At 39.1% G+C, this 14,170-nt stretch overlaps 1 protein-coding gene and 1 long non-coding RNA gene across 2 annotated transcripts in view; one reads left to right on the top strand and one right to left on the bottom strand.

Moving 5' to 3' along the window:
• LOC309971397 overlaps positions 1-14,170 on the bottom strand; it is a 1,020,865-nt gene that overhangs the window by 932,554 nt on the left and 74,141 nt on the right. The gene's annotated exons all lie outside the window — the stretch shown is intronic.
• The window catches only part of NHLRC2 (NHL repeat containing 2), a 66,635-nt gene continuing 52,637 nt past the window's right edge, over positions 173-14,170 (top strand). Inside the window, exons 1-2 of the mRNA XM_082854104.1 lie at positions 173-524; positions 3,425-3,577. Coding sequence (XP_082710230.1) covers positions 347-524; positions 3,425-3,577 — 331 coding nt within the window. The 5' untranslated portion in view covers positions 173-346. The remainder of the gene's footprint in view (positions 525-3,424; positions 3,578-14,170) is intronic.

The following is a 14,170-nucleotide window of genomic DNA, read 5'->3' as shown; positions in this document are numbered from 1 at the left end:
GCTAATTTCCAAAGTGAAGGGTGGGGAATTGCTCTCTTGGAGCTTCTAGAACGCTGGCCCAGAAGCCTTTTCCGTGTTGAATCTGGCGCTCTGAATGTCCAGGCTCAGCTGCGGCGAGAAGATTTAGAAGGGGCGGGGTAGGTTGGGACGGTAGTTTAATTACGTGCCGGGGAATTGCGTCAATTTGTACTTTGGCATTTGAAAAAAGTGCTGTGAGCGTGGAGTGGGGCTGGTGGAGAGTGAGGCGAATGTGCGGTTTTGAAACCAGAAGACCGTAAGTCCCTCTCCCTCCAAACGAGACCGTCCCGCGGGCTCTGCGGCCGCCTCTGGACCGTCCGGAGAGAACATGGCGGCGCCCGGAGCCCGGAGCTGCAGCCTCTCGGGCCTGCTCCCGGCTCAGACCTCGCTGGAGTACGCTCTGCTCGATGCCGTCACCCAGGAGGAGAAGGACAGCCTGGTCTACCAGTATCTGCAGAAGGTGGACGGCTGGGAGCAGGACTTGTCAGTGCCCGAGTTTCCGGAAGGTGAGGGGCTGGCTTCGGGGTGGGGACCCCTCCCGGAACCTCCCCTTCCTCGGGGACGGCGCCCTCCCCTGAAGCGGTGGGCGAGGCGTGGTTCTGCGGCCGCGCCGGGCAGAGGCGCTTCGCCCAGCCGAGCCTCTGTCTCCAGGCGGCGGCGGCGGCGCGGGGGTTTATGGAGGGCGGGCACATGCATCTTTGTCTCTGTTTCCTCCCTATCTGCCCGGGCCGTGTGTTAACTCAATAGACTTTCCCTGACTGTTTCGTGACCCCTGTTGGCAGTGATTCCAGTGTCCGTGCCCATTCAGTCTGGTTGCCCAGCATCGTCATCATCTTTGTGCCTTATCCTAGCTTCCATTTATTGATCACTTCTTATGGGCCACACACAGCCCTAAACACAAGGGTATTATCTTATTTAATCCTCTCTGCAAACCATTTGAGGTGCTCTTCTTAGCCCTATTTTATAGTTGGGAAACTGAGGCCCGGGGACAGGGAGGTTAAGTCGTCTGCCGAGGGCCTCACAACTGAGAACGGCTAGAGTTGGATTATACAGACACCACCCCCCCGCACTCCCCTGCACTGCATCGGCCGGTTTCTTAACTGTGTCACACTCTTCCGTTCAAAGTCATGAACCTTGTAATTTTAAAAATCTGAATCAATTATGGCCAATTTCCGGGTTTGAATCCTGGCTCGGTGAATGTTTGGAGCACGAGGGAACTGATAGTCCCAGCAGTGCTGTTTGTGAAGCTCATCTTGCTATGATAAATGAAACCGAACTTTACCTTCTTTGGTTGGGACTGGCATTGTTTTGACTGGTGGTGTTGGCGTGCCTCCTGGCATGACACTGAAACCACATGTATAGTTAATTGGTTCGATGTGGCAGGGTTCAGTATCTCATGGGAGGTCTATTGGAACCTTGCCTCTGACGACAGCCTCGTCTTTCGAAGCCTTTTGCTCTCGCCTTCATACGTGCTTACTTTATCTGTTATTAATCCTATACTGGACTTGAATTATTGTGGAATTCTATCAAAAGAATTGGGTGCATTGGTGCTTATCCCATCAAAGAAACTTTAAAAGTTTATATACATGAATGTATATATATTTTTTAAGTCTGTAAGAAGTTAGTTATATATCGTACCCTGTCGTAAAATGGGCATGCCAGCAGCTAGGATTTGGGCCAGTGTTTTTATTTTCTTGTTTGTATCTACGATGAGTGTATTTTATTACTATGAGCTTTGATCTTTGTGACTCATACGTAATACAACAAAATATTCAGTTTTCATATTTGACACAAATTTTCTGCTGGACTTGATTATTGAGAACAGAATACTAGATGTGAGTTTTTTCTTGGTTTCTTTATCAGTTACTGTAATCAGGAAGTCATAAACATAACTCAGAAACACTGTGCTTTGTTAATTTCTTCAAAGAAACATGTTTTATGAGAAGCTGTGTGGTATAATGGATGGATTCAGACAGATCCAGAATTAAATCCCAGTTATTCCATTTGTCAGTTGCATGATTTTGAGCAAGTTAGTTGACTTTGCCAAGCCTTACTTTTCTCACTTGTAAGATGGAAGCAATTATTTACCTTTCAGGTTTATTATGTAGACTATATAGTGTATCTAAAGTTCTTACTTCATAGGGGAGCTCAGTAAATGTCATTATTAGCAGCTTTTAAAGTTATATTCATTGTTATTATTGTTATTATAAAGTGAATTATTAAGTCTGGTAAGCACCTAGCACAATAAGTGACATGTAATTATACTTTCCCTGCTTCTCCAATCTAAGTCACTTGACTATTTACAGAAAATAAATTTGAGACAAATTCATAAATATTTTAAAATTAGGATTTGAAATATACATAATTACTTTGAAGTTTTATAGGGTCACTTGATCTGGCATACTATTAAAACTTTATCAAAATGGATATTTAAGACCTCACTATACCCTAAACCTCACTAGGTGTGACTAATTGGCAGAAATATTAGTTTGATTTGCAGACTTTTTTTTTTTAGAATTTTGTTTTAACTGAGTAACTTCAGTTGCTGTTATTAGTTGTTAGCTGTTATTATTCATTTGTTCCACCCAGCTTTGGCTTTCAGTTTCTATAAAATATTTCCAAATACCTGCTTCAAGTTATAATTAATACTTTTAGTATCTGCATTTATTTACTTATAAGCAACAAACTCATCTTTGTTTCCTTAAATTGGTTAAACAGAGATGCTGTACTTTTAATCTACTTTTGTTTAACAAAATTTTTCTTCATAGTGCATAGTTAAAATTGTAAATCATGGTCAAGTAATTATAAATTCTAATTTACAAAAGCACAGATTAATGAGATTCTGTTTTTCTTTGGAGGGAAGGGAACATGCTCTTCTTCAATATTAATGTTGCTTCCATGAAATCTATAATAATAGCAGTGTGTTTTGCTTAACTTTGCATTTAAAATATTTTGTATTTAAGGTCTCATTCAAATCCAGAGCATTTCAGCTCTTTTATGAAATTGGCTTAGGTATTTTGTATGTTTATCCTTATATTTTAACACTGTTTTTTGATATTAATTCTTAAGGTTGACCTTCATTCTCAGTAGCCCATTTGTACCTAATCATGTACTTAAGTCCTTTTAATATTCGATATTTCCTCTTATTTTTACCTAAATATGTTAATCTTACTTCCTTTCACACACAGACTAATATACCATTTCTGAAAGAATTTAGTAGCTTTTTCTTACTATATTTGCAGACTGTCTCATAGTAGTAGCTTTCTCATCTTCTACCTCCCCACTCCCTTCCTGCCCTGCCAGTCCCTTCCTTAGAAATAATAATTGTTCACATTTTAATAGAAAGTTTTAAGTAAATTATGTTGATCATTTCCTTTAATCATTTTTTATTTTGTGTAAATTTCAGGATTAGAATGGCTGAACACAGAAGAATCTATTTCTGTCTACAAGGATCTATGTGGAAAAGTGGTTGTCCTTGATTTCTTCACCTACTGCTGCATAAACTGTATTCACCTGTTGCCTGATCTTCATGCATTAGAGCACACATACTCTGATAAAGGTATCTGCCCTTTAATTGGTTTCTAACAGTCTGTCCTGGCATAGTCACTGGAAGAGTAGCTGACTCATTTTGCTCATAGGAGAATGAAACATTTGGCAAGACTTCAGTGATTCTAAAGTAATTTCTGATCTATGAATTAAGGACTCCATGTACCTTTTCATGAAGAGTTAAGCTTAGTGATGACGGTTTGCCTTCCTAAAGAACCAGCATTTAGTCTATGGTCTTTCTTTAAAGATAGGACATAGTTTACTTTTTTCATGATCAAGTGTTTTAAAAAGGTCATTTTGTATACCTGGACTTACCTAAATTTGTTCTATGAAAAAAAGAAAAAATGAAATGTGTGACTAATTTTATATTCTTGTTGTGATAAAAAGGTTTAAAGTTCTTATTAGGAAATATGAATAAGCTTCCTTTAATTTCAAATGACAAACTACTACCTGTGCTAATATTTTGGAAGGCAAAATATTATAACAGATACTTTTTCTTTGACCCTGCTTTATTTAAAAATTATTTATAAAGGTTAATGTTTTCCAAAGCACACTAGGAAATCCTTTTTTATGGTATTACAAATTCTGAAAATGTAAGAGGTTATACTAAGTATTTTCTTTAGAACTTTGACATTTTTTCAGATTTTTTCTTGTTTACTTCTTTTTAAAAAGAGAGCATATGGGATAAATGAAACTAATAAAAGGTTCCATTTAATTAGGCTTAAATTAATTGAAGCTGTCCTCTTTGCAGTGACTAAAAAGAAGAGGGGCTTACTGATCTTGTGAGAATAAAGATGAGAATAGAGTATACATGTACAAAAATGAAGGATTTCTTGAAACTTAGTTTAAAAAAAGGAGTGTTGGATAAAACCTTCAGTGCAGGTGAAACTTCAGATGCTTTTAAATTGTAACGGGCTGTCTCTTGGAATTGCCTATGGGTGAGATTTATCAAGAACTCAAATATTCCCAATAGCTAAACCATGTTTTCAAAAATTCATCTATATTTAAGAAACATGAGTATTTCATTATCTCCTAGGCTTTGGATACTTATGTGTCTTGTTCAAGTCCATGTAATAAATACATTTATTGAGTATTATGTGCAGGGTACTCTAACTGCTGGGGAAATATGTAACAAAGTTGAATTAAAGCATTATGGAACATGGGGAAAGGACCAACTCGCTTTGCCTGGAAGCTTTGGAAAATATTTCTCAAGAGAAGGAGACAATTCAGCTGGAACTTGAAAAATGAGCAGGAGTGCAGCTGAAAATGAAAATGGGGCAGGAGGGACACTCCTGGCTGAGGAAGTGACAGGTAAACAAGGAGGGAAGCACAGAAGAGTAGGTTTGGAGAGTGGTAGTTTAGTGTCACAAGGTTATAGGGGCCCCTGGGAAGAGTTAAAGGGGAGGAAGGCAGATTAGGTTCAGACTTGCGTTACGAAGGGCTTTGTATAACGTTCTTAATGGACTTTTTCATCCACTGAAAGTACAGAGATGTTCAAGGTTGTTTTTGATTTACTTGTTTAAGAGGAGGATGACAGTACGATTTGTGTTTCAGAATGGCACTTACAGACTGTGTTAAAAATCCCAAAGTTAACCATTTCCTACTTAAGATCACCCCTAATGGACTGTTTAACTTAATTGGTTAATGCCATACCTGAAGCAAATTCAGTGGCTTCTTAGAATGGATCCTTAACAATCTCTTTACCAGTTTACTGAAAATATTTTTATAACACATTGTGACAAAAAATAATAACTATTTTTTATATATAAATACACTTCTGAAAAGTAAAATACTTTGTAAGTGGTTTCAACATTGTAATTTCAAAGAAACATTACTTCATTATTATGCTGCTGTATGAAAATGCTGGTAACTTAGAAATAAAAGATTTTTGTATTGCTTAGAAGATAAGTTCAGTTCATATTCACAAAAGCAGGCATACCTAGAGATTATCATATGAAAGTTCAGTAGGCTGTCACTAAATTTGCTTTCTTGTTGCTGTCTTTTTTTTAAAATTTTTATTGGAGTATAGTTGATTTACAATGTTGTGTTAGTTTCAGGTGTACAGCAAAGTGAATGAGATATATATATGTATATATCCATTCTTTTTCAGATTCTTTTCTCATATAGGTTATTACAGAATATTGAGTAGAGTTCCCTGTGCTATACAGTAGTTCCTTGTTAGTTATCTATTTTATGTATAGTAGTATGTATATGTTAATTCCAATCTCCTAATTTATCATGATGCTGTGTCTTATTTCATTACTATCTGATGTTTCTGAATTTATCTTCAGCAGTGCTATTTATGTTCTTGAAGAGACATTAAGCAGCCTGTTTCTATTCCATGAAATATTCAGTTCATTTTATCAGTAAGCTGGAAATGCTCAGCTGAGTGAGGAAGTGCATTTTAATTCAAAAACACTCTGAAAGAAGCCCGCTTTAATACTCAGTCTCCTTCCTCTGTAAACAGCTTTTAAAGTCTGGTTTGTAATGGTGACCAGTATCACTTTCACAATAGCGTAAAAGAAATTATAAATGCCAAAGATCTAAAGCAAAAGTAAAAAGATACTTAATAGTAATGAATGGTTCTGGTTTCTCCTTGAGGGTTTCTAATTTCTTTTACCTGTTTATGCTGGATACCTTAATGATATATAATACCCAAATTTAGCACAATGGCTATCATCTAAGGAAAAGCACTTGTTTTTGTTTTTGTTTTTTGCGGTACGCGGGCCTCTCACTGTTGTGGCCTCTCCCGTTGCGGAGCACAGGCTCCGGACGCGCAGGCTCAACGGCCATGGCTCACGGGCCCAGCCGCTCCGCGGCATGTGGGATCTTCCCGGACGGGGGCACGGACCCGTGTCCCCTGCATCGGCAGGCGGACTCTCAACCACTGCGCCACCAGGGAAGCCCTGAAAAGGACTTGTTTTATAAGAAAACATCTAGTAGGAAAAGTTGGCATATTTTAAAATGTGTTTGCTAGGTGAATGTTAATATATAATTAAATCAGACTTTAAAAACCTGAATGCCATAACACTGCTGAGTAAACGCTGGTATTCTCGTTATGTGGTATATGCTGTTTTTCACTTTATTAAAAATTAGAAGAATGTATTTCTAATTTATAGGGAAACTAAACCTTTTAATGAGTCAATATACAGTTTTACTCTGTGTCAGAGTTCCCAAAACCACCCCCAGGTCAATAATTCTTTAGGAGGACTCACAGGATTCAGCATGTAGCTGTACTAATGGCTATAATTTATTACAACAGAAGGACACAAAGCAGAATCAGCCAAGGGAAAAAACGCCTGGGGCTGAATCCAGGGGAGGCCAGGAGCAAGCCGAGTCCTCTCTTGATGGAGTCGAGTAAGAGGTGCTTAATTCCCCCAGCAAAGAGTTGTTACAGCGAGTTTGGATGTTGCCAACCAGGGAAGCTCACTAGAGACAGCACCCAGCACTTTAGGCCTTGTGAGCTACTCTCATCAGTTCTGGGAATGATGGGAACGCTTCCGAAATACAGGCAAGAACCAGCCCTGTAAGCAGGTCTTTGAAAGAATAGTAGTGGGGCCTGCTATGTTAACTCTTTTTTGTACACACTTCCCACTTTCTTTCTGCAGCACCCCATATACTGATTATTCTTTGTTCTTAAATAAAGTATGATGAAAATATTGGCTGATTTATGGCAAACTTTCAGAGTGTTTAATGTAGACACAGGGAAATGTCAGTTTTTGAAATTTAAAAAAAATTCACATATGTTTCTCATCTTTGCTTTAATGTAGTGTTTGGGTGATTTTGATTTTTTTTTTTTTTTTTTTTTTTTTTTTTTTTTTTGCGGTACGCGGGCCTCTCACTGTTGTGGCCTCTCCTGTTGCGGAGCACAGGCTCCGGACGCGCAGGCCTAGCGGCCATGGCTCACAGGCCCAGCCGCTCCGCGGCATGTGGGATCCTCCCGGACCGGGGCACGAACCCGCGTCCCCTGCATCGGCAGGCGGACTCTCAACCACTGCCACCAGGGAAGCCCCCGATTTTTTTACTTCATGTTTCCATCTCTCCACATCCTTCTTTCCTTCCCTCCCCTCGGGGTATTCTAACCTCTGTGACCTGCCTTCATCTTTTCTTGCCTAGTAAAGTCATGCTCGTCTTTTAGATCTCAAAATACTTCAATTTACAGGTTTTGTAACATCTAAAACTCCTTAAATATTTTTAGTTTTTGCATTGAACTAAGTTATTATACTGCCTGTGATTAAACTGTACTGTTTGCTATATACTATATTTAAATGTTACATATTACTATGCATAATTGTATTTATATGTCTATTCGTTTCTGAAAAATAAGACCTTTGTAGTTAGTTCCCTGACCAGGGATCGAACCCATGCCCCCTGCAGTGGAATCATGGAGTCCTAACCCCTGGACTGCCAGGGAATTCCCTGAAGTTTCTTAAATGATTTTAAAAAGTTACTTTATTACTAATATTTTAGAAGCAGCTATTCTTTTTATTTGGTTTTACCTTTTCTCTTTCCCTTTCTTTTTCCTCTCCCTCTCGTCTCTCTCTCTTCCTTTTCTTCTTTCCATGTTTTATTTATTTATTTATTTATTTTATTTTATTTATTTTTTTTTTTGCGGTACGCGGGCCCCCCACCGCTGCGGCCCCTCCCGCTGCGGAGCACAGGCTCCGGATGCGCAGGCCCAGCGGCCACGGCTCACGGGCCCAGCCGCTCCGCGGCACGTGGGATCCTCCCGGACCAGGGCACGAACCCGCGCCCCCCGCATCGGCAGGCGGACTCCCAACCACTGCGCCACCACGGAAGCCCTCCATGTTTTATTTTAAATGTAGTAGTTTTGATCCATGTGTTGGCAAAAGATCCATAAAGGGAAGAATCTTTTACATCCTGTTTTTTATTCTGTATGATTAATAGAACAAGCAAAATATTTTAAGAAAAATTTCTGTATACTTTAAGGTTGTTGACACTGAAAAAATGAGATGCATAGCTATTTGGCAGTTGTCCTTGTATGTAGATCAATACAGATATTCTATTTAGACAATACGATGTGGTTTATATATTGTACAAATATGTTTCTTCAGTATTTATGTCCTGTCCATTCATTTCCTATTATGTATGAGACACTATGCTGGTAAATAATAAAATAGTGTATGATCCCTAAATAATTAATAGGAATTACAGTGTAACAAGGGGAAAACTTACAATCAAATAACCACACAAATATTTTTATAATTTCTGATTAGTGCTAAGAAGGAAAATTACAGGGCTTCCCTGGTGGCGCAGTGGTTGAGAGTCTGCCTGCCGATGCAGGGGACACGGGTTCGTGCCCCGGTCTGGGAAGATCCCACATGCCATGGAGCGCCTGGGCCTGTGAGCCATGGCCGCTGAGCCTGCGCGTCCGGAGCCTGTGCTCCGCAACGGGAGAGGCCACAGCAGTGAGAGGCCCGCGTACCGACAAAAAAAAAAAAAAAAAGAAGAAGAAGAAGAAAATTACAGACTGCTATGAAAACAAATAATGAGGTTTACTCTAATCTGGAAGAATTAAAGAAAGCTTTTTTAAGAGTAAAAATTGAGCTGAGATCTAAAAGACAGGTATGACTTTACTAGGTGAGAAGGTTCCAGGCAGAGAGACACTATGTGTCAAGGCTTTAAAGCAAGAGGAATAATGATATTCTGGACGAACTAAGAAAGTCCTAGTCGCTACAGTACCCTGAGGGAGGGGAAGAAGAGTGGAAAAAGATGCTGGAGAGGTGAGATGTGGTTTTTGCATGTGGTTTTCCATTGGGAAAGCCTAGGAAGGATTTTCTGCCAGAGGGTGATGTGATCAGATTTGTGTTTTTTAAAGATCAGTTCATCTCCTGGGTGGGCAACTAATTAGTGGACAAGAAATGGATTGGTGACAAGGCTGTCGTGCTCCCTGTGAGATATGATAATAGCTTAGCCCGTTATAGCTGTTAAGATCAATAGGACTCAGTCATGGATTAACTATGGGTGATGAGAGAGGGCTGGTTGGTTATCATAGAGATATCCTAGGTAGGTTTCTGGCTTGTGTAATTGGAAAGACGGTGGTGCCATTTGGTGACAGGAAACGCTGTAGAAAGGGCGTTTGGAGGGGAAGTTCGTGAGTTTAGTTTGAAGTATCTTTGAGACTTGCACTTCATTCTCCATCTGACTTCCATTGCTTTTAAGAAAAAGATCTTAATCCTTACTATGACTTACGAGACTGACCCTATCTGTATGTTTATTCTTGTTTTGTCCCATGCTCCCCTTTGTTCTCTGTGTTTAGTCACTTACCTTCTTCAGTCTCTGTCTTGTCCCACTTTTCAATGTGTTGTTTTCTCTCCCTGAAATCTCCTCTGTTGCTCTCTTCACATAGTTAACATCTTCTCATCATTTAGATCTCACCTCAGTCATCACTTTTTCAAAGAAGTGTTGGGATATATTGACCAAAGGAAAAAAATACATTTTTTGAAGTAATAAGATATATATTGTGTATATATATTATATATATATAATATATTTGGACTGAACTCATGGTTTCTTTTTTAATTTGTTATTATAAATCATCAATCATTTGTTTTGATTTTCAAATTTTCTGTATTTGACTAATGGGATCCCCTTCAAGCTATCACCTGTGTCCTTCTGACATGTCCTTATCATTCTCTGAGCACTTCTTTACTTGTGACAACAAAATATTTCCGGGTTCATCTTGTACTTTCCCAGCCGCATCTCTGAATCAGCCACTTCTCCAAGGAGCTCTCATTCCTTTTAGGATTGAACATTGGGAATGGTTTTGAGAAACCACGATCCGGACACTAGACGTGTTTGTTGCTCCTGGGGTGTCTTTGCTTCCAGTCCCTCTCAACTAATTTAAAAATTACTTAAACTAGTCCCTCTCACCCCCCATGAGGTTATATTATTCATTTGAAATATAGCTAGATTCATTTGCTTCTGTTTGTACTTTTAGGCCCCCTTTCTCCATTTCTGTTGATTTTGTTTTCAAGTATGCAAAATTATAACATGGTCTGAAAGTCAGAACTATACAGAAAGTATAGATCCATCCACCCATTTCTTCTGCCTATTCCTACGTTCTCATTCTTTCCGTCCCATTCTTTTTCTTTTTTAAAATTTCTTTTTTTTTAACATAAAAACTGACGTACTATTGACATTTTTGTGCACTTCACTTTTATCATGTGACATTTTTCCTGGTAGTCACTCCATATCAGTTTATAAAGAACTTCCTGGTTACTTTTAGTAGCTGCGTAGTACTTTGTGTGTCCATAATTTATTCAGCCACTCTCCTATCCTGTGTATTGGCCCTTACTTTGTTTATAATATTTAACAAACAGTGAATAATCTTGCAGATACATTTTTGTACTGCTGGTAGTATATCTTAAGGGTAAATTCCTAGAAGTGGGATTGCTGGGTCAAAGTTAAATGTATATACAATTTTGTTAGATGTTGCCATGTTTCGTACCAGGAGGACTGTACCAGTTTGCATTCTTTTTTTTTTTTTTTTTTTTTTTTTTGGCCGCACCACACAGCTTTCGGGATATTAGTTCCCTGACCAGGGACAAACCTGGGCCCCCTGCAGTGGAAGTGCAGAGTCCTAACCACTGGACTGCCAGGGAATTCCCTCAGTTTGCATTCTTACTAACAGTGTATGGTGTCTCTTGCCCCGTTGCCGCTCCAGTAAAATGTGTTGACATATTTTTACTGGTTTAGTATATGAGAAATGGTGTCTCGGTGTAGTTTTAAATTGCATTTTAGAGTGGAGTTGAACAAGTCTTTTCATATGTTTATGGCTGTTTATTGTAAATGGGGTTTTGTTTACCATTATATCCTCCAAAACTGGGTATTATGTAGGTATATAAAGTCTATTGATTTCTGTGTGTTAATTTTATATTCCACAACTTCCTGAATCTTTTATTATTTGGGTTAGTTTTGTAATTGATTCTGTGGAGTTTCCCTAACATACTATCATATTATCTGCAAAGAAAATTTCCAATTCTTACGCCTATAACTGATTTCTCTTGTCTGATTTTGTTGTCTACTATCACCCTTCCTACTCATTGTTAAATAGTAGTGGAAGCAGTGGACATCTCTGCCTTGTTCCTTATCTTACTGGAAAACTTCTAGTTCTTCTCCATTAAGTTAGAGGCTGGTTTTAGGACTCACTTATATTTATTTACTCAATTAACAAATTATCAAAGTACAAAATTACTTTAAATTATATCTCAGTAAACCTGATGTTAAAAACAAAAATCTATCTCTGCTACTTCTGGGTTTGGAGGAGAATGGTGGCTACCTATTTTGAATCTCCCCATGTCCCTTTCGCCCGCTCCCCAAACATAAAAACAACAGGGAGAGTAAATAGAACCACACTTGATCCTACCTTCAGCAATACTAGGAGACAGAGAATATCATGGCCTTCAAATTACCTGTAAGTTGTGAAATGAACTTACTTCCATTAAAGATCCTGCTGCTACTAGCCAGCAGGTGCTGAGAACAGAAATGGAGGAGGCTTAAAAGACTCCATGAAAAAAAGAAAGTGGTTCAGAGGACTTAGGCAAAGCACAAAAAGAGTAATCCCCTTACCTGCAGAAAGAGAAACTCCAACACTAAGTGCAAAATACTGAACACAGGTTAGGATGTACTAGAACATAGTACTAGCTCTTGAAAGAGTGTGGGACTGGGAACAGAAGCCTCAGAGAAGCATCGCTTCTGGAAGAGAATCAGATATGTAGAGGTGTGTGTAGTTTCCCTTGGAGATAGTCTACTGAAGGGAACGAAGAAGATAAGAGGGAAAAGTTAAGGATGCTGCAGAAACAAAAGAATATACACATCAACTCCTTCTTCCAACGGCGCTATCTGAAAAGAGACTGCACAGAAAAGGGGGACTGTCAGAAGAGGGCACTCTCAAACTAGGAGCTCTGTCCAAAAACTGATTAGGATTATTAAAAAGCAGATCACATCCATATAAAACTGTAAAAAGCTGAAAATGTGATTCAAAGTTGAAATGCTGATGAAAATTCTCACTTAATCAAAAAGTTGACAGAAACTATAACACAGTCCTCCATACTGAATGACATATCCTCTAAAAGTATTTAGGAATAATGAAAAAGCTTGAATCAGAAATTTAAAAACTAAAAACAGAAATGGACGCGCCCCCCCCACCCCTGCAAAACAAAGGAAGAAGTGAGTGTTGATTGAACCAGAAAAGAAATAGAAGAAAAAAGTCCGAATAATATTAGAGATGAAGACTAAATTACAGGGTGTCCAAGGGGTAATAAATTCATGTAAAAATGTTATAAGGGGCATTGAGCTAAAGCCTGGATATAAAAACAGACTTAGAGACTGAAAACGAGCTTAAAAAAAAAAAAGAAGTACTAAAAAGGGTTAGAGAGGAAATGATTGAATTGGAAGACTAGGAGAAGAGGTCCAACATAAGACTACTTTGGAGACTGGAGAAGAAAATCAAAACAACTGACCAGAACTAATATCTAAAATTAGAATCCAAGAAGACATTCCAGAAATAAAAGGAAACTTAAATCTACATATTGAAAGGGCCTACTAGATACCAGGGAAAATACCCAGAACAGGCTAAGAAGTATCCTCGTAAAACTATTACACTTCAAAGATGTTTAAAAAAAAAAGTCCTCAGGGCCTCTAGGAAAAGATGACTTTGAAAGACATGTAAATTAGACTGGACAGACTTTTCACAAATAACATACAAAGCAAGGTAACAGGGAAGCAACGTTTCCAAGAATCTTAAGGAGGTACAAACCAAGGATTTTATATCTAAGCAGCTGCCTTTCAAGAATCAATCAAGGTTATAGAAAGTTTTTTTTAATTTGTTTTAATAAATTTATTTATTTATTTTTTGGCTGTGTCGGGTCTTCGTTGCTGCGAGCAGGCTTTCTCTAGTTGGCGCAAGCGGTGACTTCTCTTGTTGCGGAGCACGGGCTGTAGGCGCTCAGGCTTCAGTAGTTGTGGCACGTGGGCTCAGTAGTTGTGGCTTAAGGGCTGTAGAGCGCAGGCTCAGTAGTTGTGGTGCACGGGCTTAGTTGCTTTGCGGCATGTGGGATCCTCGTGGACCACGGCTCGAACCCGTGTCGCCTGCATTGGCGGCCACCAGGGAAGTCCTAGAAAGACGGTTCTGAATGTCCAAGAACTCACAGAATACTGTGCCCATGTGCCCGTTCTGGTGAATCTACTTGAGGGAGATTCTAACCAGGTATGACTAAGGAAACTCCAGACGATGAATGAAGACTTCATACATGTATTTGTAGAGCTGTGACCAACGAGGATGAGGCGTTTTGGTGAATCAGTCAGAGTTTGATCAGGGGAGAAGGACCACTAGGAGTAAGGAGAAATAATAAGGATTTGTTAAAGGCACTTGACTTTATGTAATTGTGGGAGCTGGTTAACTAGTCTACATGTATATAGCTGTTGCTTCTGTGTCTGATGCCTCAATTTGAAGTCAGAAGTTCAGGCAGTTGAAAAGGAAAGATGGATAAGAAGTAGGGGAGATCAAGGGTAAACTACGACCTGCACGCATGAACTGGAACCCGTAAGGATGAACTGGAACCTATGTAAGCTTCCAATTTAA

Source organism: Leucopleurus acutus (assembly GCF_964270905.1).
Source record: "Leucopleurus acutus genome assembly, chromosome: 14".
Lineage (NCBI taxonomy): Eukaryota > Metazoa > Chordata > Mammalia > Artiodactyla > Delphinidae > Leucopleurus > Leucopleurus acutus.
Note: the sequence above shows the minus strand (reverse complement) of the source record. Positions and strands in the feature narration are given on the sequence as shown.